The 25,079-nt window shown below is 44.2% G+C and overlaps 1 protein-coding gene across 1 annotated transcript in view; it reads right to left on the reverse strand.

Annotated features, from left to right (window-relative positions):
* Positions 1 to 19,816, reverse strand: part of Afg3l2 (AFG3 like matrix AAA peptidase subunit 2) — a 39,188-nt gene extending 19,372 nt beyond the window's left edge. Inside the window, exons 1-9 of the mRNA XM_051163490.1 lie at positions 19,563 to 19,816; positions 16,055 to 16,154; positions 15,625 to 15,702; positions 12,930 to 13,033; positions 12,669 to 12,821; positions 8,643 to 8,717; positions 5,954 to 6,078; positions 3,020 to 3,293; positions 474 to 611 (exon numbers count right to left, since the gene is read on the reverse strand). Of these exons, the coding sequence (XP_051019447.1) occupies positions 474 to 611; positions 3,020 to 3,293; positions 5,954 to 6,078; positions 8,643 to 8,717; positions 12,669 to 12,821; positions 12,930 to 13,033; positions 15,625 to 15,702; positions 16,055 to 16,154; positions 19,563 to 19,676 (1,161 nt within the window). The 5' untranslated portion in view covers positions 19,677 to 19,816. The remainder of the gene's footprint in view (positions 1 to 473; positions 612 to 3,019; positions 3,294 to 5,953; positions 6,079 to 8,642; positions 8,718 to 12,668; positions 12,822 to 12,929; positions 13,034 to 15,624; positions 15,703 to 16,054; positions 16,155 to 19,562) is intronic.
* Between the last annotated feature and the right edge of the window lie 5,263 nt (positions 19,817 to 25,079).

Here is a 25,079-nt window from a genome sequence, read left to right on the forward strand (position 1 = left end):
CAAAACAAAAGAGATCACACATTACACAATTCCATTTATTTTCAATGTCTGAAATCTATAGATCTATAGGACTAAGGATGGAGCAATTACTGAAGGACATGGGTTTCTTCTTAAAGTGACTAAAACGCATTACCTGTTTTAACAGTTGCATGGATCTAAAAATTATTTAGCTGCACACTCTAAATAAACATGCCAATTATTCAATTATGCGTCAATGAAGTTGCTACCAAACAAAACAAAACAAAACAAAACAAAAAAACACAAAAACCCCACAAAGTAAAGCCACTTACTGAAATATGTAAACTAGGATTATCTTAAGAATGGCCTACAGTATGGCTGGGGCAGGGGAGGCAGATGGGACTCCACGGGCCCCACTTGTACAGCCTGGAAGACTGACTCCTCACCCGTTCACACCCTGGGCACTAGGCTGATGGAGTAAAGAAGTTCCATAACCAGAACAGGACAAGACTTACTCTGGCTGGACCAACACCAACAAACATCTCCAGAAACTCAGATCCGCTGACGGTGATGAAGGGGACATTGGCTTCTCCAGCTGTGGCCTTAGCTAGCAGCGTCTTCCCAGTACCTGGAGGACCAGTGAGAATGGCGCCCTTCAGACACAGAAAGGAAGATTACATCTAATCAGAATTTTAAAACATAAGCAGCACATCAGTATAATTCCAAAAGGGTACCTCTGTCTCTAAATCCTACTGATAAATGGAATAGTTACATGACAGCAGAATGTCTTTACAATAGTAAGGATAAGAAAGGGATTGTTAGAGCTAATTTCTAAATAACCTGGTAACAATATGATGTGAAATCTTAAATCCGTCCCTTATAAAGACCTTCAGTGCTTAGCTGTGGGTGGCTCAGCAGCAGACTTTGGTGGTGTGCACAGAATGTCCCCAACACTACAAGGTTTGATGGGCTTTTGGAGGTTTGTGGTAGTGGTTGGTTTTGGTTTTGGTTTATTTTTAAGCTTTCTCCCTAGTAGTATTAAAAAAAAAAAAAAAACTTCAGCTAGGCTCCAATAAAAAGCTAGATAATAAATACACATACCAGCACTCTCAATTTATAAAATTCTTTTGCTCTTTACATGTAAAACTGGGTTTTGAATCCATATAATTTATAAACACAAATACTGGCTTTTGTTTTCATGACCATGTACAAGTCAGTAACTACATCTAACTCAAAGCCCAACTACACTGTTTGAATGAGAAATGCCCCCAGTCTTTGGTATTTGAATACTTGGTCCCCATGTGATGGAACTATCTGGAGCAGCTAAGGAGGTGTAGCCCCTCACAGAAGTAACTATGACCTGCAAGTGTTCTTTGAGAATTTAAAGACCTACTCATTGCTGGTGCTCGGTATGGTGGTGTATGCCTTTAATCCCAGGACTCAGGAGGCAGAGGTGGGTGGAAATCTATGCGTTCCAGGACAGCCTGGTCTACAGAGAAACCCTGTCTCAAAAAGCCAGAAACATGAAAAGACCTGCATCATTACTAGCTCGCTCCCTGCTTTGTGCTTTGTGGTTTAAATTGTGAGCCCTCAGCTTCCTGCTCTGTCCACCATGCTCTGATGGACTCTAGCTCTTTGCTATCGTAGGCCCAAATAAACTCTTTATAAATTGTCTTGGTCATGGTGTCTTATCATAGCAACAGAAAAGTACCCACTTTCCATTAAGTGACCAACTACGAACTGTTCTGTCTTATAAATACACATTGACTCTAATTTCTAAATATTGTCTGTGGAAAGATGAAAATATGGTCAAAAATGCATTTTCAGGACTGTAATACAGCACTCAAATACTTTTTTAAATGTTTGTTTTCATCTGCATAGGTATGATGCGAATGGGCAATAAGTAATAGCAAATTACTTCATCATGAACATCATTTTGTATCCATATGGAGTGAATATGAAAATCATAGAAATTATTCATTTTACAAGGCTTTTATCAGCCCAGGTGTGGTGGAGTTTACCTTTAAGCCAACTATGGAAGATAGAGGCAGGTGGATCTCTGTGAGTTTGAGACAGCCTGGTCCACATACCCTGTCCCAGGCCAACAAGGGCTACACAGTGAGACCTTGTCTACCAAACGAACAAAGATCTTTCTTTGACAAAATATTTTATCTATATTTATGTGTGTGTGTGTGCACACGTGCACATGCACACATGCAACTACCCATAGAGGCCAGAAGAGGCCATTAGATTCCTTGGACCGCTGAGCCATCTCTCCAGGCCCTAAGCAGTTCTTTAAAATAAACTTTATTAATGAATTATTTTATCCAGTTATTTAACAGCTAATCCAAGCTAGGCCTTATGGCACAGATCTGTAATCCCAATTCACTGGAAGGCTGATGCAAGAGGACAGCAAATTTAAGGTCTGCCTGGCCCACAGGAAGAGCTCATGGCCAGCCCAGGTAATGTAATGAGACGGCCTCAAAAAATCTATGCAAAAAGAGGGCTGTATCATGTGCTCAGTGACAGAGTACTTGCCCAGCATGGTCAAGACCCTGGGTTCAATCCACAGGACCTCCATATACAAGCAATTCACTTAACAAATGGCAAGCTGCTACCTTATGCCTAGCCAAGGGCTGCAGAGATGACATGACACAGGCCTGGCACTAGCCCAGCAGCTATGAGGAATGTGCTGAAGTGAACACTAGTATTGTCTGTTCAACAATGCCGTGCCAAGACCCTCAGTATCAGGTACGAGCAGATGGCCTGCATCACTCTGTGGAAGAGGAGACTGGGCCACTGTGATATGGTTATGCTATGGGGGAGGGAAAGTTCCTAATTCAGACAGAGGGAAAACAAAGGCAAATCGAAGAAGGCTTCCATAAGGAGAAAAAAACCAAACACTTTAGGAATACACAAAATCCATAAATGAAACACAGAAAACAAGCTGCTGAACTGCATCAGACAGAAACAAAATTCAGAAAGAAGGACAAACAACTGAGTATGTGACAGCTTAGGAAACACACAGCTTGGAGTTAATTCTCTCCAAGTATCTTTTTACCTTTGGGATTTTTGCTCCTAGGTCTTGATACTGCTTTGGGTTTTTCAAGAAATTCACAAATTCCATTATTTCTAGCTTGGCCTCCTCACAGCCGGCTACATCTTTGAACTTCACATCTATTTCATCCTTTAAGACCTTGGCCGTGGTCTCCCCAACACTGAAGAGTCCACCCATTCCCCGGCCGGTCCGACCGATGCCAGCAGGCCCTCTTCTTATGGTGTAGAGCAGAAAAGCGATAATGAGTACTGTGGGCAACATGCTCAGCAGGAAGGAACTAGAGAGACAACACAGAACAGGTCAGCTTGTGAGACCGTGCTACGTTTCCTAACTGCTTCAGATATCAGGGCAAACAGGAAAATCTTCAAAACACTAGTATTTAAAAAAAAAGATCTAGTATTTCAAAATATTCTAGTAACTTAACTGAGGCACAGGAGATTCTCGTCATGTTTATATCTCTAAAGTAAAGTCATGGAATAACAAGATCAACTTTGTCTCAACAAATATGTTCCATCTTATCCCTATCTCAATATGCACATGCTAGCTACTACTATTATATTTGAGTTTTTCTTCTTTGCAGTTATTCAGCTAAATGTTTAGCGTAATCTGGGTGCTGGTCTCAGAGTTCCAGTCCTCTTCCTAGGAGGCCTCAACCCCATGAAATGTCCTCACTCAACAGCCAGTCTGGAGGGGACATTTGATGTTTAATGTCTCTGCCCTGAAGCTGCACAGGCCTCACTGTTAACAGACTTCACAGCTTTCTTCCAGCAGAACCTCTCCAATATGGTACCTGCAAAGATGCCTCAAAGCCTGGGATGTAGTCTATCTTTAATCTTAATAATCTTTATTCAACATAACTTTTGGGTACAAGCTTGCTTAATTTTTATGTATTTTTAAACAGAAAAATAACCAGGAACAGTCTGGCACGGTGGTGCACGCCTGTAATCGAGCACTCAGGGAGGCAGAGGCAGGTGGACCACTGTGAGTTTGAGGCCAGCCTGGTCTACAAAGGAGTCCAGGATAGCCAAGGCCACACAGAAAAACCCTGTCTCTAGAGAAAAAAAAAGGGGGGGGTTAGGGGTACGGGGAAGAACCAGTGGGAAACAATATGCACTGGAAAACAGGTTTATGGAAGAGTGCAATAACACTTTCTATGGCTTATGAGCAGCCCTAATCTAAAAACATGAGTCTGAGATGTCAGAAAAATCTAGTTTTCATTGCCAACATGTTTAAAATATTTAGAATTCTAGAGGAGCGTGAATTCAAGTTTTGGACTAGGGCTGCTCAATCAGTAAATTCTATGCAGACATTCCAAACCCCGAGACACCAGGCACACCACATAAGGGCTGCCCAACTTGTATGAGTCTGCTCTGTAACACCTGCACCAGTTTATCAAACTAGGCAACCGCCTTAAGATCTTTCACAAGAGCACCTGATCAGCCATGTGGCAGCACACCAGGAGGTTGAGTCCAGACCCCCGAACCCCAGAAGTCTCTAGCTACAAGTAATACCAACAGTGTGATTAGCGTGATTCTCCTAGGCTGGCTTTTGTTCTTGCATACACAGTGTCAACCTCACTGCAGAACTGGCTGTCTCATAGCAGGATGTACCCTCTGCATTTAATAAAGATGACCCAAGCACTGGATTACAGGCATGCACACCATGACACACCACACTGATGCTGGGTGAATGGCCTACTAAAAACCTACATCCTCAGCCCATAGACCCTCAACACAGGAATATTTTCCCAAACTACAAGTGGAGTTATTCAGATAAACCCTTAAAAAAGTAGTTTTGAAGAGAGAAAAATGATTTTTTTTCCCTTTAAGTGTATGAATATGTGTGTGTGTGTGTGTGTGTGTGTGTGTGTGTGTGTGTGTGTGTGTGTCTGTGCACCATGTGCATGCCTCTTGTTCACAGAGGCCAAAAATGAACATTGGATAGTGGTGAGCCAACATGTGGTGCTGGGAATTCAATCCAGGTCCTCTGGAAGACCAGCTAGCACTCTTACCCACTGAGCCATCCCTTCAGCCTAGAAGAATTTCTTAAATCCTGGAAGCCTATCCACTATAAAAGTAAGTGGCAGCTAAAGGCAGGATGCTACTCTTCCACATAGGGCTATTCATGCAAAACCTATATAAAGACAGCACACTGGACCTTAAAGCTATAAATCCTGCTTAATCAAGAGAAACAGGGGCTGGAGAGATTGCTCAGTGGTTAAGAGCACCATCTGCTCTTCCAGAGGTCTTGAGTTCAATTCCTAGCACCCACATGGTGGCTCACAACCATCTATCATGAGATCTGGTGCCCTCTTCTGGTGTGTAGGTGTACATGCAGGCAGAACACTGTGTATGTAACAAATAAATAAATCTGGGGGGGGGGGAGAGAGAAAGAAAGAGAGAGACGGAGAGGGAGGGGGAGGAGATGGGGAAACTTCATGCGCAAAAACTAAATTACTAATGATTTATTTTTCAATTTGGCCAAACAGAGCAAGGCCTGTTTAAGACTTTAATGGAGAGGTGGCTCAGCAGTTAAGAGCACTAGCTGCCCTTCCAAGGTCCTGAGTTCAACTTCTAGCAACCATATGATGATGGTTTACAACCATTTACAATGGGACCTGATGCCTTCTTCTGGTGTGCAGGTAGGTAACATACAGACAATGCACTCAAATGAAATACATGAACAAATAAACCTTATAAATAAAAAGACATGGTGACCCATGGACACGAACCATGTGTAGTATAGTAAATAGTACTCAAGTCTGTTTTCTTCTTATTATCTATTTATTTTTCCATCTTTTTGAGACAGGGTCTTTTCTATGTACCCAAGCTGGCCTCAAACACCTGGCAATCTTCTGGCTTCAGTCTCCCATGGGCTGGAACTGTAGGTGTGTGTACCATATCTAACACAAATTTTGTACTTAAAATGATTTCTTACCCATCACTTTCAGCAATGTAGACCACAGGTACCCGGTTCTCCCCTTCTATGCCCAATTCTTGCTGCAAAGTCTCCAGATTCCGTTCAAAAGTGTCTACACTGCCAATATTAAACCAGACGTACTGCTATAAAAAACAAAAACAAATACCCTGAGAATGAAAAGCAAATGAAAATTTGAATTTTCTAAAGCATTTAACCTGTTAAGAATTTTTCAGGAACACTAAATACTTATAAATAAACAACAACAACAACAACAAAAAAGCCTGGTTTTAAAGACATGGTTTCTAATTTGGTGAGAACATGTGGCAATCTTTGGCAAGTAAACACTTTCTTAGCAATATTCCTCACTGGCTTAAAAAATATAAACCCAAGGAACAACACTGGGATTAGAGAGGGTCAGCAGTTAAGAGCAGTGGCTGCTCTTATTATAGGGCCCAGGTTCAAAATTCCCAGCACCCACGTATCAGCTAACAACACATGACTCCAACTCCAGAGGCTCCAACACCTTCTTCTAGGGCCTTGGAGACACTGCGTGCACACAGTGCAAAGATATACATGCAGACAAAACACCCATACACACAAAATAAAAATAAACATTTTTTTTTAAAAAAGAAAAGCATTTAAAAACCTAACTTGAAAAGAAAATCCTTTCTGTAGATGAACAAGTACTCTTTTCTTCTTGTCCATTTCTCAGGGGCCTATTTCCAAAGTAAAACCCAGTGTGACACAACAGTAATAGCTCAAGTCTGCTGGGCATACACAGTGAGGCACTGCTCTAAGCCCTTAATGTACATATCAACTAATTTAACCTTGAGAATCTTCCTAAGAAGTAGGATCATGGTGACAGTGATAATTAAAACTTGGCCAGGCCAGGAGTGGTGGCGCACACCTTTAATCCCAGCACTCAGGGGGTAGAGGCAGGTGGATCTCTGAGTTCGAGGCTGGCCTGGTCTACAAAGTGAGTCCAGGACAGCCAGGGCTACAAAGAGAAACACTGTCTTGAAAAATAATAAAACTTGGCCAGAACAAAAGTACCAGAAATGCTGTGCTGGACATTACCTAGGACCAGGGAATTCCTTAGAGCCCTAGGGACAAATACCTTGAGGGAACAGCTACTCTACAAGACAACACAAAAGTAATGACCCCTCAGGAGCCGTAAGAAAATGATGCTGAATCCCAGTAAAATCTGAGGCCAAAATCCAAGATGCACAAGTCCCTCCTATGAAATGGACAATATCTGAAAATGCTGTACCTTATGAACTTTAATTCTAGATGACTTAAAGTGCTCAATAGAATGGCAAATGCTACAGAAGGAGTCTTTTAAGCTTTACTGGTTATGGACAGTGATGGGAAAAAGCCTGTACACATTCAATGACCCCAGAATGACCCTGAACTCTTGTATCAAGCACTAGGATTGCAGTGTGCATACCAGACAATTATCCTAAGATGCAGGGCTGGGGTTACAGCTCAGTGGTATAAAGTATTTGCTAGGCACTTATGAGGTTCTAGGTCCAATCTCTAATAACCACAAACAAACCAAATAATGTAATGCCATAAATTTTAGATGCAAATGCTTATGCATGCGAGTCCTAGAAAACAAGGCCTCTCCTCTCCATTATCAACGTTGTCCTCTGGAGACAGTACCAAGGACAGGACAGGGAAAGGTGATCGCCAAAAGTGGGTGCCTAGTGCAGCCAGAAAATAGTTAGGGAACAGCCTGGTGGAAAAGTCTGGCCCTGGCAGAGGACAGTAGGACTGCAGGACACCCAAGAATAGGATCAGACCAGGGAAGGGCTGACTTCACCTGGGAGCCGCCCTCCCCTCTTCATAATTTCCTCTAAGACATTTCTGCTAAGTGGACCAGAAATACAGGTTGTTTTAAAACCAGCAAAACCAGGTGTAACGGTTTCTGCCTGTACACTTGCAGGACTAAAGCATGAAGACTGCCGTTGAGTCCGAGGACAGCCCAGGCTACAGAGTGAGACCCTGTTTCAAAAACTAGGAAAACAAATGGATATCACAAAAGGGCTGAAGAAAATGAACAGAAAGAATACTGAGGGGCAGCCGGGCGTGGTGGCGCACGCCTGTAATCCCAGCACTCCGAGGCAGAGGCAGGCGGATCCCTGTTGAGTTCGAGGCCAGCCTGGTCTACAAAGTGAGTCCAGGATGGCCAAACCCTGTCTCAAAAAACAAAAAACAAACAAAAAAGAATACTGAGGGGCTGGAGAGACGGCTCAGAAGTTAAGAGCACTGACTGCTCTTCCAGAGGTCCTGAGTTCGATTCCCAGCAACCACATGGTGGCTCACAACCATCTACACTATGATCTGATGCATACTGTATACATAATAAATAAATCTAAAAACAAAACAAAACAATCACACGTTATTTTGGAATGCTGAAAACCAAGCTCTTAGGTGTAAAACTAAAATGATTACCAACCCAACCCAACGCTGAAGCCTTTCCATGCAGCAGCACATGCACACAACAGCTAGAGTCAGTCAATGATGTCACACCTCTGACATACCAGATCCACCAACACAGGCACACACCAGTGATGTCACACCGTTGGCACACCAGATCCCACTGTCCCCAGTGCATATATGTGATGTAATGCAAGGGATGGTTTCCTGTCAGTTCTAAATCTGAAAAATTCACTACTAACTCACATCAATTAATGGAATTATTTACCCCATCAACTGGCGTTTTTCCTGGTGTAAAGGTCACACGAACAAAACGCTTGTTGACAACTTCTAGTCTGTCCACCTAGAAAATCAAAAAGGCAAATATTTAAATGTAAGTTTTCAGATAACACTTGAAATGTTATTTTATTCTTATTTTTAAAAAGGCATATAACAGGCTGAGTGTGGTGATGCATGCTTTTAATCCCAGCTTTTTAATACCCAGTCTAGATTGCAAGTTCCAGGTCAGCCAGGACTACTACAGGTTTGAGACCCTGTATCAGAATAAGGTAGAGGGGGTGGGGAGTAGATGAGAGTTTTAAATTATTACTATTACTATTATTTCATACGTGAGATAAAAAGAGGAGAGGCACCGGCACGCCACAGCATGCATATAGAGGCCAGAGGCCCCCTTGGTGGAAGCAGTTCTCTCCTTCCACTTTACATGGGCTCGTTGGATTAAATCCTAGTCATCAGGTGTCACAGCAAATGTTTTAACCACAGAGCCATCTTGCCAGCCTATATCTGATTCTTAGTGACATCCTTTCCTCCTCACTTCTAATAATACTCTTGAAATATCAAAGCTGAAGGGCAGTGACAGCAGGACTCCCTTAAAGCATGCTCATTTCTCATGATCTACTTTTGGTAAGTCTTCAAAATAACAATGACAAACTGAAAGTAAGGGTGTTCCAGAGAAACTGGAACAAAGTGAGTAACGGCTCCGTCTGGGAAGGAATGGCTGAAAGTGTCACCTGCTCAAACTGTTTGGGAATTCAAGGTCAGCATGCCTCCTCTCAAAAAATAAATAAATAAATAAAAATAAAAATAAGAAAAACACAATGTAAATGAGCATGGCCGCCATGTCCAAACTCTGGAATACAATCAGCCTAACAAGTCACACAGTAGGAGGAGCTCAGACAAGCACTAAAGGCAGAGTCTATTCAAAGAAATTATGACAAGATTTAGAGAAAGAAATTCAAACATAAGAAACATCTAGAACTCCAAACACACACAGAAACTCTATAACATACTATTGTCAAAAGTCAAAACTACAAAGCAAAAAATATAATAATAATAATAATAATAATAATAATAATAATAATAATAATAAAAAACCCAAACTACAAAGTCAAGAAACAGGAGTAAAAAGCAGTACAAAAAAAAATGCCAAATCACCTACAAAAGCAAAACATGAGAATAATGTCAGATCTCTCATCTGCCACCCTCAAAGACAGAAAAGCATGAAATGGCATTTTCTAGCAAAGCTTATATCCTACAAAGTTACTCTGTAAAACTGACAAAGAAATAAGGACATTTCGAGACAAGCACTAATGAAGGCAGTTCATGACCAACAAACTGGCACTGCAAAAGATACTTATGGGAACATTACACAAAGAAGAGGAAGAAAGGAAATATAATCACAGGGGCACAGGAAGATTGCAATTTGGAACAGGAATGGCTCAACAGGGTTGAAACAAGGGAAGCATCAACCATGTCCTCTACAGTGTCAGCAAACCCCTAACACTAAAGAGAAAAAGTAAAGAGCAAATATTCCGGCCAGATAAAACATCCAACAAAAAACGCTGGGCGTGGTGGCACACGCCTTTAATTCCAGCACTCGGGAGGCAGAGGCAGGCGGATCGCTGTGAGTTCGAGGCCAGCCTGGACTACAAAGTGAGTCCAGGATGGCCAAGGCTACACAGAGAAACCCTGTCTCGAAAAACAAACAAACAAAAAAATCCAACAAAAATCACAGCAATTTAGTAAGCATCTCTCTATAGTAAAATATACATGCATGGCCTGAATTCATCAATTCAGGCTGGGGCTGAAGACACAGCTTGGTGGCTAAGAGCACTCACTGCTCTTGCACAGAACCCAGGCTAAATTCCCAGCACCCACATGAGGTGGTTCACAACCCTACAACTCCAGTTCCAGGGAATTCAAGCCTTTAATCCCAGCACTCAGGAGGCAGAGGCAGGCAGATCACTGAGTGTTCAAGGCCAGCCTGGTCTACAAAGCGAGTCTAGGACAGCCAAGGCTATACAGAGAAACCTTGTCTTGGAAAACAAACAAACAAACAAACAAACAAACAAAAAAAGACTGACTAGCTGACTGGATTAAAAAACTGAATGAAGGCCAGGCATGGTGGTGCTCGCCTGTAATCCCAGCACTAGGGAGGCTGAGGCAGGTGGATCGCTGGGAGTTCAAGGCCAGCCTGGTCTACAGAGCAAGTCCAGGACAGCCAAGGCTACATAGAGAAAACCCTATCTCAAAAAAAACAAAAAACAAAAACAAAACAAAAAAACCCAGCAAAACAAAAAATGAGTAAAATGAGGACACAACTGTTCCAAGGTATAGCTGAGGAGGCTTTTATTGTAGATAGGAAGGAAGGTACAGCCAGAGGCTTCTGGAAGAGTCTAGAGCAGGGAGAGAAAGTAGTGGACTAAACCAGGCCATGAGAGGAGAGAGGAAAAGAAAGGAGAGAAGGAGAAAAGCCCACGGCCTGCACAGGTCCAAGACCGACAGGGTCCCAGTGCTGGGAGGGGAAGCAGACACAAGCTCCCATCCCTAACTAAGACACTACCTCCAAATGATAAGAACTTGCAGAGGAGAAATTAGTTTTCTCCAATAGTCTCACAGGATATATAAACTTCACTTAGGGGTAGGCCCCACGCCCAGTAGCAGAGCGCCAACAAAAGCAAACTCAGTGCTGGATTGTAGATTTTTTTTTTTTTTAAATCTCATTTTGTTTTGTTTGGGAATTTTTTTTTATCTTCTTGGTCTTTTGCAGATTCTGAATATGTAGCGTTTGCTGTCCTGGAACTCGCTTTATAGAGAAGCTGGCCTAGGACTCACAACGGTCCGCCTGCCTCTGCCTCCCAGAGCGCTGGGATTAAAGGTGTGTGTCACCACACTTGGCTTGACTTTGTGGTTTTTATAAGATTTTTTTTTCTCCCAATTATCTCTGATTGGTTAACAAGGAAGTTGAGCAGCCTATAGCTGGGCTAGAGGTCAGGAAGCAGGACTTCCGTCCCAGTCAAGGAGATGGAAAGGAGAGGGTGAGAGAGAAGAGGAAGAGAATGCAGTATGAGGAATTCGCCACAGAGCCAGAGTTACAGCAGAGGGCACGGCCAGACTGAGATGGCACATGGCTGGGAGGCAGCCAGACTAACATGGCTGGGTTAGAATAAATGAGTATCTGCCCAGTTAGAGAGCTTAAAACTTGTTGAATAAACCCAATAGTTCTCTTTGTCGACTACTTGGGAGGCAGGGCAGGTACTAGAAAAGGCCTCTGCTAGTACCTTAATTCAACATATTTGTATGTTTCTTGTGCTTTGTCATTTTTTTAAAAAGTATTCTATTTTTGTTTGGCTTTGCCTGTTTGTTTTCTAAAGAGAGAGAAAGAAGACATGGAATTGCACAGGTGAGAAGGTAGGGAGGATCTGGGGAAGGGAAAGTATAGTCAGACTGCATTATATGAAAAAGTCATTTTCAGTAAGACAAAACAAAACAAAAGCCCAAAATACTGGATATCCATGAACCAAAGAATGGACTTGAACCTTATGTAACTAATCCCTTACTTAACTATATGGAAAATTAACTGAAATCAAAGACCTAAGACTATTTTAACTATCAGAAGAAAATAAAGCACAACAATTCTTATAATCCCAGGTACAGGAAACAAAAGAAACATGAAATTTAAGAATCAGGAGCCAGGAGGATGGCTCAGTGAATGAAGGTGCTTGGAATGCAAGGCTGACAGGGCTGAGTACAATACTTGGGACTGACATAAAGGCAGGAGGAAGATCCACAAAGCTGTCCGTGACCTCCACCTATATGACATGGCACACACACGCTCCCCCTGGCAAATAATAATTGTAAATCTGTAAAAGAAACTTCAAGAAAATACTCAATATGCAAACATTTGCCTTGATAGACAAGTGTGGCTGGCTGGGTGAGTGTTGGCCTCGCCGTAGTCTAACAGAGCTGCATTTCACCTCCTGAACTCAACGCCCCCAAGCCCCCCACTACTTACCACTCCTTTGGACAGGTAGTTATTGACAAAGTCTTTCCACGTGATTTCTCGCCCAGAGCTCTTGAACATGAAGTAAATCATGACTCCACCCCAAAAAAGAGCAGTCCAGAGAAAGTACATTCTGAAATCCTTGTCATCCCATGGAAAGTCACCCTAGACAAAGAGGGACAGTTTCTGTGAGGAAATATGATCTGTGTGCTATATGGGCTTTTCCTGGGGCCATCCAACCCGATGTCAAAAGTCTAGAGTTTGAAATCAAACCTTCTGGAACCTGGACCACCAGTGAGAATCTTCTTTCTTGCCACGGCGCTTCCCTCCCCCACCACCTGCACCTCCAGAAGACCGGGGACCAGATGGTTGTGAGTCTGTCATAAACAGAGAGCAGCATGTCCAGTTTGCAGCACCTCCACAAAGAAGACTGACTGGCTACACATCAGTTACTGCATAAAACACTATGAGGAAGACATTAATACAAAGTGGCAACAGCCAAGAGGCTCCAACACCTGCCTTCGATGATCTCAGAAAATACACACAGTAGCCCAATATCGCCCCCCCCCAGAAGACTGCTACTGTTACACCCATTTTACAAAGGAAAACCTGAGCTTAAGTAACTTGTTGGGTAACTTGTTGCTGTGTGTGTTAAAAAGTATGAGCTGGGATGGGGGTGTAACTCAGCTGGCAGTGTTAGCTAACACCCACGAAACTGAGGGTTCAGCCGCCGGAACAACACAGATCAGGGCATGGTGGCCTCCAGAACTTGAGGTGACCTGTTCGTTACTTAAGCCCTCCTCCCCAAGGATCTGACCCTTTGTAAAGGAGCCCAAATGAATCAATGCAGTCACGTAATTCTGTCACTTCTCTATCTTCCCAGTGACCTACAAGTACCATTCTAATGTCATCACAACCATCAAACAGAGCAGAGCAGGAGATAAGGCCCCGGGTGCCTGTCAACTCCAGTGGCTTCATGACCCATTCACTAAACTACTGCCTGCACAGAGGCAGACGAGACATATGCCAGCTCAGGCCACCTGACAAGGCATAGCATTAAGAAACAAAGTTGACCCAGTACAAGTTGGAGTGACAGCATCCCTAACTACTCTGAGACAAAGCACACCCAAAGGGCTGTAGTATAATGTGCATCCATCACAGGTGGGCCTGCTGACGACTGGCCTAGGCCTTTGCTAAATCCTAAGTGCTACCCAGGTAACCAACACTGCAACCCAGAGCCTTTTAAAAACAGGAGCTGGCTTGAGAACGTCACTCAACAGTAGACCTGCTTAGCATAGGTGGGAACCACCAACAACAAAAGGACAAAGATTTTCCTAAAAGGGATGCCAGCTGCTATCAAATGTATGAAATCGGAACAGAAGGTCTGGTGCCACAAGATCTGTCCACCTGCCCAGCCTTAAGAAACCTTCTCTAAGTCAATAGAGCTCTCTTAAGGTTTAGAATTTAAATTTTAAGTTTTTAATTTAGAATTTTAAAACACTGCATGGTGGCGCACGCCTTTAATCCCAGCACTCGGGAGGCAGAGGCAGGCGGATCACTGTGAGTTCAAGGCCAGCCTGGTCTACAAAGTGAGTCCAGGACAGCCAGGGCTACACAGAGAAACGCTGTCTCAAAAAACAAAACAACAACATCAACAACAACAACAAACCACTGCACTATGAAACTAAAGAGGTGGCTCCATGGCTACAGGGTACTTCATATTCTTCCAGAGGACCCAAGTTGGTTCCCAGCATCCACGTCACCCCCATCAGGCAGCTCACAACCACCTACAACCCCAACACTGGGGGATCTAAAGGCCTCCTCTCAACTTCACAGGCACCTGCATTCACACATGCACATACCCATACATATACGTAACTTAAAATAAATCTTTAGTCAGGTGGTGGTGGTGTGTGCCTTGAATTCCAGCACTTGGGAAAAGAGAGAGGTGGATCTCTGTGAGTTTAAGGCCAGGCTGGTTTACAGAGCAAGTTCCAGGACAGCCAGACCTACACAGAGAAACCCTAGAGCTACACAGAGAAACACTGTCTCGAAAAACAATAAACAACAATAATAATAGAGCTGGAGAGATGGCTCAGAGGTTAAGAGCACTGTTCTTCCAAAGATCCTGAGTTCAATTCCCAGCCACCACATGGTGGCTCACAACCATCTGTAATGAGATCTGGTGTTCTCTTCTGGCATGCAGGCAGAATACTGTATAAATAATAAATTTTTTAAATCTTTAAAAAAATAATAGTAATAATTACAATAGTAATAATAACAATAATGAAATAAATACATCTGTTTAAAAAAAAAAAGCAGCCAGGCGTGGTGGTACATGCCTTTTAATCCCAACACTCGGGAGGCAGAGGCAGGCGGATCACTGTGAGTTCGAGGCCAGTCTGGTCTACAAAGTGAGTCCAGGACAGCCAAGGCTAACACAAAGAGAGACCCTGTCTCAAAAAAAAAAAAAAAAAAAGGCACTAGGCGTAGTGGCACACACCTTTAATTCCAGCACTCAGGAGGCAGAGGCAGGTGGATCACTGTGAATTTGAAGCCAGCCTGGTCTACAAAGGGAGTCCAGGACAGCCAAGGCTATTCAGAGAGACCCTGTCTCAAACAAACAAATCAACAAACAAAAACAAAAAACAGCCAGCAATATCCCACAATAAATATAAACTGCATCTGTTGGGCTTCTATGACTTTTCTCAATAGCTTAGAGTTATGTGCCAGGGACACCTACCAAGTAGTTTTAGTTTGGTCATTCAGCATCACTCTAAGGATTCTAAACTACTTCAATGTGTAAATGACAGGACATACAAAGAGAGAACCAAGGAATAAAATACAGACCACTGAACTTTGGGTGTTTGGGTGTGTGTAACTAGTTACACAGCCAACTTCTGGCTATTCTTTCTCTGCTACAAATATCATAGGAAAATAATAAAATCAATATTTTTTTTTTAACTACCTTTTTTCTCTCCAACAGCTTCCTTAGGTTCACTGGCCTTTTTTCCATTTTTCCCATTAGGAAAGTATTTTTCAAATCCTGTTGGAAAAAAATAAAAAAAAATCTTAAAACTTGTTTGTCAGAGTTTGTGCACATTATTTATAAAGTTGCTGACACATACCATTAGAAATCATAATATTCTTCACATAGAAATACAACAGAGTCTAATGATATAGTTCACAAGCCAGAGGTGTCAGTTTCATCACCTGTAAGATTTTTACTTGTAGGTGACATATTTCCCCTGCTACCATCAGACAGAAGCTGAAGTCAGGGTGTAGACACAGCAGACAACAAGCTAGTCAACCTATGTACCCACACAGGAAGCCCCTCCTCCCAGGGCACGCCCCTTTAAAAAGAGCACACAGCATTAGAGTCAGAGTAAAGCACGCACCTTTGGGGGGTCGAGAACAGAATCTCTGATAAGCAGCAATCACATCCCTCAGAAGAGAATCCCTGCTCGTTGTTGTTTGTACTGTAGCGTATTGATAAAGCTGCAACATGACATTAAGTAAGAGCATGAGGGCTGCTTTACAAAACAGAGGGACAGGACGTCATTCCTAACACTGCTGATTCCTGCCGATTCATTCTCAGGTACTTACCTGAAGTTACAAGCCAAAGTCGGGGCTAAATGTCAATGACAACCCTCACACTAGCCAGCTGCTAAGGACACTTGATAGACAGGCTGTCATCCAGACGGAGACTCACGACCACAGCAAAGTCCACATATCTCTGCTTTAACTATGTTACTAAGATGTTGTCTGGGGGCTGGGATGAAGCTCCATGGGAAAGCACACACTTAGGACACATAGGCCCTGGCTCTGAACCCGAGCACCACAAATTATTATGAGCAGCTATTTGCAGAGGCTGATGATGCTGGCAGGGAGGCTCATCTGTATTAGTTATTGCAGCCTATCGTTTTCTCCTTTATGGCCTATGACAAAAATAAAGCAACACCCATCAAGTAAGACACCTCACACACACCGGGTTGTGCTGCCCACAGAAAGACAGGGGTTGGAGAAAATAAGGAGACAAACTCCTTCACACTGCTGCTGAGATGTAAAATGGCCAAGCCGCTTTGGAACAGTTTGGCAACTTCTCAACATGTTTAATGTGGGGGGAGGGGGCTGGGGGGAGGGGGCATGAGACCGTTTAGTGGGTGAAGGTGAAGACGCTTGCCACCAAGACTGACAACCTGAGTTCAACTCTCAGAACTCACGTGGTGAAAGGAGAGAACCAACTCCTACAAGTTGTCCTCTGACCTCCACACGAGTGCCATGGCATATACATGTGTATACATGCACATGTGCGTACACACCCACACCAAATAAATGTTAAAATGTAATACCACAGGACCCAGTAATTCAGCTCTTTCCCCTCAAAAGAACTGAAAACATAAATTCAGAAACGCGCATGCGCGAGCGCGCGCGCGCACGCACACACACACACACACACACACACTCTCTCTCTCTCTCTCTCTCTCTCTCACAGCTACATCATTCATAGTTTACTACCATTTTTTCTAAGTGGTAACAATTCAAATGCTCATCAGCTAATAAATGAATAAACAGGAAGTGGTAATTCACTTATCACCTTTAGATTACTTATAATACCTAATACGAGGGAGCTGTTCTGTAAGTTTCTGTTAGGCTGTGTCTTCCAGGAACTATACTGTATTTTCCAAGAGGGCAGTTTCTCCAAGTTCAATACTCAAAATCCAAAGGAACAGATGTCAAGGATCAACTGTACAGAAGTGAGGACGGCACAGAAGCAAGGAGATACTGCTTCCTATCACAATATGGGACAACTTTCTGCAACACAGCAGGAACTAGGCGCACAAGTTACACACCACAAATATTTGTCTCTTCAAAATGCCCTATAGGGGGGTTGTCTGGATAGTTTAATGCCCTCTGGAGGCTGACAATGTAGCCATTGGTGAGGTGATTGCCTAGAACCCACAAAGTCCTGTTTGATGCCCCAATACTACATAGTAATCAGGAATGAGTACCACACCTGAAACGCCAACACTCAGGCATGAAGATAACATGTTCAAGGTCACCCTGGGCTGTATACATCCTGCACAGCAAAGAAATGTTTCGATGTCCCTGTCCAGTAGCAGAGTGTGTGTGTTTGTGTGTGTGTGTGTGTGTGTGTGTGTCTCTCTCTCTCACACACACACACACACACACACCACGCACACCATTAGCTGTACTGTCTGCAACAAGGACTTCCTTATGCCTCTGCATTCACTGTGACTCACAGGGACAATAGTCCCACTAAGACCTTTTATATGAGATTAAACCTCCCAAGGCAGATCTGAGTCCAATGTCCACTGATTATAAAAGGGGTCAGATGGGCAAGGCAAGATAGGAGAATGGTCAAACACTGGACAGATGGCCCACGGCCGTGCAGTACACAGTAGAAAAGATGTGGACTCAGAAGTAAACACAAGGATGACAAGTGAGCTTCAAATTAAGTGTCACAAGCACAGGTACCTTCAAGCAATCCTCACCCATGGCTGCCATTCTCCTATCTGCCAGCCACTGGTGAAAAACACTCAGGGGGCTGGAGAGATGGCTCAGAGGTTAGGAGCACTGACTGTTCTTCCGGAGGCCCTGAGTTCAATTCCCAGCAACCACATGGTGGCTCACAACCATCTATAATGAGATCTGGTGCCCTCTTCTGGCCCGCAGGTGTACATGCAGGTAGAACACTGTATATATATTAATAAATAATAAATCTTAAAAAAAAGAAAAAAACACTCAGAAAAGAAAAAAAATTTCTACAGGAGTTGATGTGGTTGCGCATAACCATAACCCCTCCACCTAAGAGATGGGAGGCAGATGATCAAGAGTTCAAGGCCAACCTCAGCAATGAAGAATGCGTGAGGTCAGTTTGGGTTTTGTTATTGTTTCCTGAGGGGGATGTTGTCCAGTTGGTTGGTTGGGTTGGGTTGGGTTTGGGTTTGGTCATCATTCCTTGAGGGTATAAAACCTATTTGCTAACCGTTTATATCACATGAGATATTGAAATAATCTAGAGATGAACGATTAGGAGGACCAGGTGAGAGAGTCGAGAGGATAGCCTGGGCTACACAGCAAGACCCCCCCCCCCATTTCAAAAATCTCCAAACACAACACGAAGCAAAGTACGTAGGAGGGTATGCGTCCTGATTTTGTTAAGGGTCCTGGAATCAACCCCGAGGATACTGAAAGGCTGCTGTACAATTTCTTACCTTTAGTTTCTAAGGGGCTGGACTAACAACTAAGGGCACTGGCCAGTACGTGGTCAAGCCAGGTTCCAGCGACCAATGGCACCCCTCAACCGCCATGCTATGTACCTCTGGGTAAAACCTGTGCTGGGCTGGCAGATAGACAGCAAGAGGCTGTGTCATGGTCCTGCCAAAACAGCATCACACTTCCATAAAATGTACCAGGGGCGTGTGTGGCCCTACCAGCAGCGAAGCCTCCTGACAGGCGCTGTTATGCAGCAAAATACATAGACCCTACTCTGAACAGTATATATCCTGACACCAGTGGTATTAGTCGGTGTGTATTCAGGGTGCCAGCAACGGCCCTCCCTATTCAACAGATGGGAAAGGAAGGTTCCACAGGCCTCCCTCTCCCCTCCAGCTCGCCGGTGCAGCCCACTAGTCCGCCGTCTTCCAGTGCCACGAAAGCTAGCGTGACCACCGCATCGAGCAGCTAAGCCGAGGCGTGACCTTCCCGGACTCACGGCGCCACTCACGGCAGCGCGGCCCGCCCACAGGGCCCGGGGTCAGGGGAAACACGGCCCGCGGGGACCAAGAGACTCAGGCCGTCACGCGTCCCGGGCCGGTGACCTTGACACCTGCGCCCAGCCGGAAGGCGACCGGAAGGAGCAGCAGCAACGCGGGGACTCACCGTGCGGAGGCAAGGCCGCCGGCCAGGACCTAGGCAGCCGCTGGGCACTAGCAGTGGAGGGAGGCCGCGACGGCAGCCGCCCCGGCCCCACAGCAGCAGGCAGCGGTGAGCCATGGCGGGCCCGGCCCGCTCACGGGCGCGAGCAGGCACGGAGCCAAGGCGGGCGGGCGGCTACCCTCAGTTTCCGCAGCTTATCGGTCCTCCGGGAACTGCGCGCCACCGGCGCAGGAGACCCGCGGCGGTACGCGAACCCACGCTCCACACGCGCTCGTCAGGCCCCGCCCCGGCGTGCGGACGTCGACGTGCCCTATAGGCGGCCGACCACGCCCTCCTGTCGGGAGGGGGGTAGGAGCGCGCAAAGCGTGGGAGCCCGGCTGGAGGCGGGAGCGGAGGAGAAGAGGGGTGCGACCGGAGGCGGGGACAAAAGAAGAATGGGGCCGGGTGGGCACGGCGGAATAAGGCGCCAGGAGGTGGGTGGGGCGTGGTTGGAGAAGGACTACAGAGTGCTGTGGAGGCGGGGTCAAAGGGGTGGGGGCAGGTTTGGGGCGGGGCTTATTAAGGAGCTGGGCGGGCTGAATTGGAGTTGGGGGAGTGCAGAAGGGCGGGGCCGGAGGTGGAGCCAAATGAGGAGTAAGAGTGCTGTTGGGGGCGGGAGCTAAGGAGTTGACAGGAGGCTCAGCAAGGGCAATATCAAAAAAGACATTTTTCATTCAGGACTGGAGACCATTGGTCTTGTTTGACGTTTTAACATTCACTGTTTAACTTATCAAGTACTTAGTTATCTGCCTGCTCGCTAACAGGCATGGGAGAGGCTCTGCAAAGGCCAAAACCCAGCTATTTACTTATTTTATTCCCGGTGTTTTAGGGACAGGCTTGGAGATCTGGCTGTCTTCAAACGCTACTGGGAACTGATGTTATGTTAAAGATGTTATGTTAAAGATTCTGCACTGCTGAATTGCAATGCTGAGCTGGGCCAGTAGTGGTGCACGCCTTTAATTCCAGCGTTTGGGAGGCAAGAAGCAGGTGGAACTCGGTAAGTTCAAGGCCAGCCTGGTCTACAAAGCAAGTCTAGGACAACCAGGGCTACACAGAGAAGCCCTGTTTCGAAAAGCCAAAAAAAAAAAAAAAAAAAAAAAAAAAAGAGGGGGGTAGGAATGTTGCCAAACAAGGGAGAAATTGACCTGGTCTGTGTTTAGTCCCTTTAATAGTCCTAAGGATTATTCATTCTTGTGTCTAAACTAACATCACCATGACTAAACTAAACCTAGTAGTTATAGAAAACTTCCACATGACTAGCATGTGTGAAGGCCTTGACTCAATTCCCAGCACCACAAACAAGGAAAGAAAAGGAAACTTTCTGTACGCAGTATTTTCAGGCATATTTACTGAGACAACCGTGGATCATAAAAAGATCACAAGAGTTGAGGCCCTACAATGTATGCTTGCTAGTGACAATAGAACAAAACTAAAATTCAGCTTCAGGAAAAGACCAAGAACAGGGCTGGGCAGATGACTCAGTGGCAGGTTTCCCTATGGGATGTTTCTACATATTTCATTTGGTTTATCCTTCCCTTCAGCGTTCCCTTCCCTTCACATCTGTACCCTTTTCCTCAATCTCTCCTTCCACATTATTTTATGTGGAATAGAACAGCCTCCCCCGCCCCTTCCCTCAAAGCCTTTCTTTTTCCAGTCCCATGGCGGTCTTTCTTGTTTCCTAGCCTTAACCCTGTTTTTTTTTTTTCCCACGTGAACACATATGTAACAGAGACCAGGGACCACATATGAGGGAAAACATACAGTATGTTTTTTTGAGTCTTGATTACCTTGATTATTGTTTTCCTGAGATTTCATTCATTTTCCTGCAAGTTTCTTTCTTCCTTTTGTTTGATACAAATAGCATGCTTTTAAGCAACCCATGTGTCTAAAGGAAATAAAAAGTTAGGAATTATTTTAACATAAATGAAAATAATAGAGGCTGGAACCCTGGTTCAATTCCCAGCACCCACATGGCAGCTCACAACTGTCTGTAACTTCAAGATCTGACATGACACCTTCACACACACACACACACACACACACACGCAGGCAAAACACAAATGCACATTAATATAAATTTTAAAAATAATAAAGCATTTCATCCCACAGTAAAATTTGTAGATGAAGTAAAAGCTGTAATTTTATGGATTTTTAATGACATCACTTGCTTGTGTTACATCAGTGATCTCAGCTTCCACTCTAAGAAACAAGGCAAAGAAACTGAAGTAGGGCTTGGCAATGTGGCGATGTGTAGCCTACAGAAAGGCATGGGTTCAGTCTCCCAGTGCCACACAAACTGGGCATGGTAGTACCTCCATGCGATCTCAGCACTTAAGAGATGGAAGCAAATCAGTCAAAATTTCTGGGTTATCCTCAGCCTTGTAAGGAGTGTCAGATCACCCTTAGATAGGAGGTGCTGCCTCACGGAAGTAAACTAAGACAATTACAACAGAAGAAAGAAATCTAAAAGATAGTTCTTTAGATGATCCAGAGAGAGTTGGGTGTGGTGGTGCAGCCTTTAATCCCAGCACTTGGGAGTCAGAGGCAGGGGGATCTCTGTGAGTTCGAGGCCAACCTGGCCTACAAAGGGAGTCCAGGACAGCTAGGGCTGTTACACAGAGAAACCCTGTCTCAGAAAACAAACAAAACAACAAAAGAAAAAGGAGGAGGAGGAGGAGAAAGAGGAGGAAGAAGGGGAGGAGGAGGAGGTGGAGGAGGAGGAGAAGAAGAGCCAAAGAACCAGGTGGAGTAGTGCACACCTTTAATGTCAGTTTTGGGGAGGCAGAAGCAGGTAGATCTCTTAGTTCCAATCCAGCCTGGTCTACATAGTGACCTCCAGGACAGCCAGAGCTACACAGAGAATGAGGAACTTTTAACAAAAAAGGTAAAAATGACTACATTTGTAGGGCAGGCAGCTTAGTGGTAGAACACTCACCTCCAACACACTCACACCTCTGGTTCCATCCCTAACATCACAAAAATAAACAAATAAAATTGGAAATGAAAGTTGGGTCATTTCTATCAGTCTTACAGATAAAATGTTCTAAAAGAAATAAATAATAACAAGATGTCACTGAGAGTAAAAGTACAGTTTAAACAATCAAATACAAGTGAGATGACTTGAGCAAATTGTCTCTCTTTTATGTGAACAGAATAAGTCCCTGGAGGGGCTGAAGAGATGGCTCTGAGGTTAAGAGCACTGGCTGTTCTTCCAAAGGTCCTGAGTTCAAGTCTCAGCAACCACATGGTGGCTCACAACCATCTATAATGAGATCTGGTGTCCTCTTCAGGTATACATGCAGGCAAAACACTGTGTATAGATGATAAATTAATTAATTAAAAAAAAAAGATAAGTCCCTGGGATAAACTACTTTAAGAAGAAACAAATTTTCTTTCTTTCTTTCTTTTTTTTTTTTTTTTTTGGTTTTTCGAGACAGGGTTTCTCTGTGTAGCCTTGGCCATCCTGGACTCACTTTGTAGACCAGGCTGGCCTCGAACTCACAGCGATCCGCCTGCCTCTGCCTCCCGAGTGCTGGGATTAAAGGCGTGTGCCACCACGCCCGGCGAAGAAACAAATTTTCAATGGACTGCAAGTTAATAGATTGAAGCAGAAATAAAAAAACATTGAAACTTTCAATATTTATTTATTATATGTGTTTGAGTGTTTTGCTTGCATGTATGTTTGCATATGCACCACATGTGTCCCTGCTGTCCTCAGAGGTCAGAAGAGAATATTGGATCCCTGGAAACTGGAGTTGCAGACAGCGGTGAGCTGCCAGGAGGGTGCTGAGAACCAAACTGGAATCTCTACAAGAGCAATAAGTGCTTTTCACCACTGAGCCATCTCTGCAGCAGAAAGAAATGAAAAGATTTGAAGAAAGAAAATTCGGGATCTGCCTGGTGTGATGGCGCATGCCTTTGATCCCAGCACTTGGGGAGGCAGAGGCTGGTGAATCTCTATGAGTTTGGGGCCAGGTTGGTTTACAGAAAACGTTCCAGGACAGCCAGGGCTACGCGGAGAAACCCTGTCTCAAAACAACCAAGGGGTGGGGTGCAATAGCTTTAATCTTTCCCAAAGCTTTTCAAGAAGAGAAGAAAAGGGAGTTCTCTGTGAGAACAGGATTATGCTGGTGCCCAAACCAGATACACATCGGAAGAAAAGGAAGAAGCTAAACTAGCATACCTTACAGATGTGCATGAAATGCCTGAACAAAATCCCAGAAAATGAAACATAGAGTTGGGTGCACTCTTACATATTTAAAATACACATCATGACCAAGTGCGAGTTCCTTACTAATGGAAAGTCGGTGGGGGAAAAAGTCATGTTGGTAAAATAATGAAAAAAATCATATAATCATCTTGGTTGATACAGACAAGGTACGGTGTGTGTGTGTGTGTGTGTGTGTGTGTGTGTGTGTGTGTGTGTGTGTGTGTCATCTAGCACCTTTGCATGAAAAAATATTAATATAATTAGGACTAAAGGGACACTCCTTAATTTGATAAAGGAACTTTTAGGAAAACCCCAGGTAACATCATATTCAGAGGTGAAAGACTAACAATTCAGTAAGATATGACTTCTTGGGCTGGAGAGATGGCTCAGTGATTAAGAGCACTGTCTGCTCTTCCAGAGGTCCCGAGTTCAATTCCCAGCAAGCACATGGCGGCTCCCAACCATTTATACTGGGATCTGATGCCCTCTTCTGACATGCAGATGTACATGCAGGCAGAGCACTCATACATAAAATATATAAACATCTTTTTAAAAAGATATGACTTCATATTTACCATGACAGATATGGTCAGTTCTTTCAAAGACAGTACGTATTGGTGGGGTGTGGAGAAACTGGAGCTTTCACAGGTGAGAATATGAGCAGTGTTGATGCTGTGGAAAGATACGGGCCGTTCTCCCCAAAGCTGAACACAGTCACCATGTGACAATACGGCACCCACAATTCCCTCCCTGAGCATATGCCTTGTCTTAGTTTGAGTTTTATTGCTTTGAAGAGACACGTGACCATAACAACTCTTATTAAGAAAAACATTTAGTTGGGGCTGGCTTACAGGTTCAGAGGTTTAGGCCATTGTCATCATGGCAAGAAACATGGTGAGAGTTCTGCATCTTGATCTGCAGGTGACAGCAGGAGACTGTCTGCCACACTGAGCATAGCTTGAGCATATAAGACCTCAAAGCCAGGGCTGGAGAGATGGCTCAGAGGTTAAGAGCACTGACTGCTCTTCCAGAGGTCCCAAGGTCAATTCCTAGTAACCCCATGGTGGCTCATAGCCATCTAAAACATGATATGATACCCTCTTCTGGCCTGCAGGTATACATGCAGACAGAGAACTGTATACAAAAATATTAAATAAAAAAATCTTTAAAAAAACAAAGTCAAGGGGCTGGAGAGATGGCTCACAGGTTAGGAGCACTAAGCTGCTCTTTCAAAGGTCCTGAGTTCAATTCCCAGCAACCACATGGTGGCT

The sequence above is a fragment of the Acomys russatus genome, chromosome 20 (genome assembly GCF_903995435.1).
Source record: "Acomys russatus chromosome 20, mAcoRus1.1, whole genome shotgun sequence".
Classification (NCBI taxonomy): domain Eukaryota; kingdom Metazoa; phylum Chordata; class Mammalia; order Rodentia; family Muridae; genus Acomys; species Acomys russatus.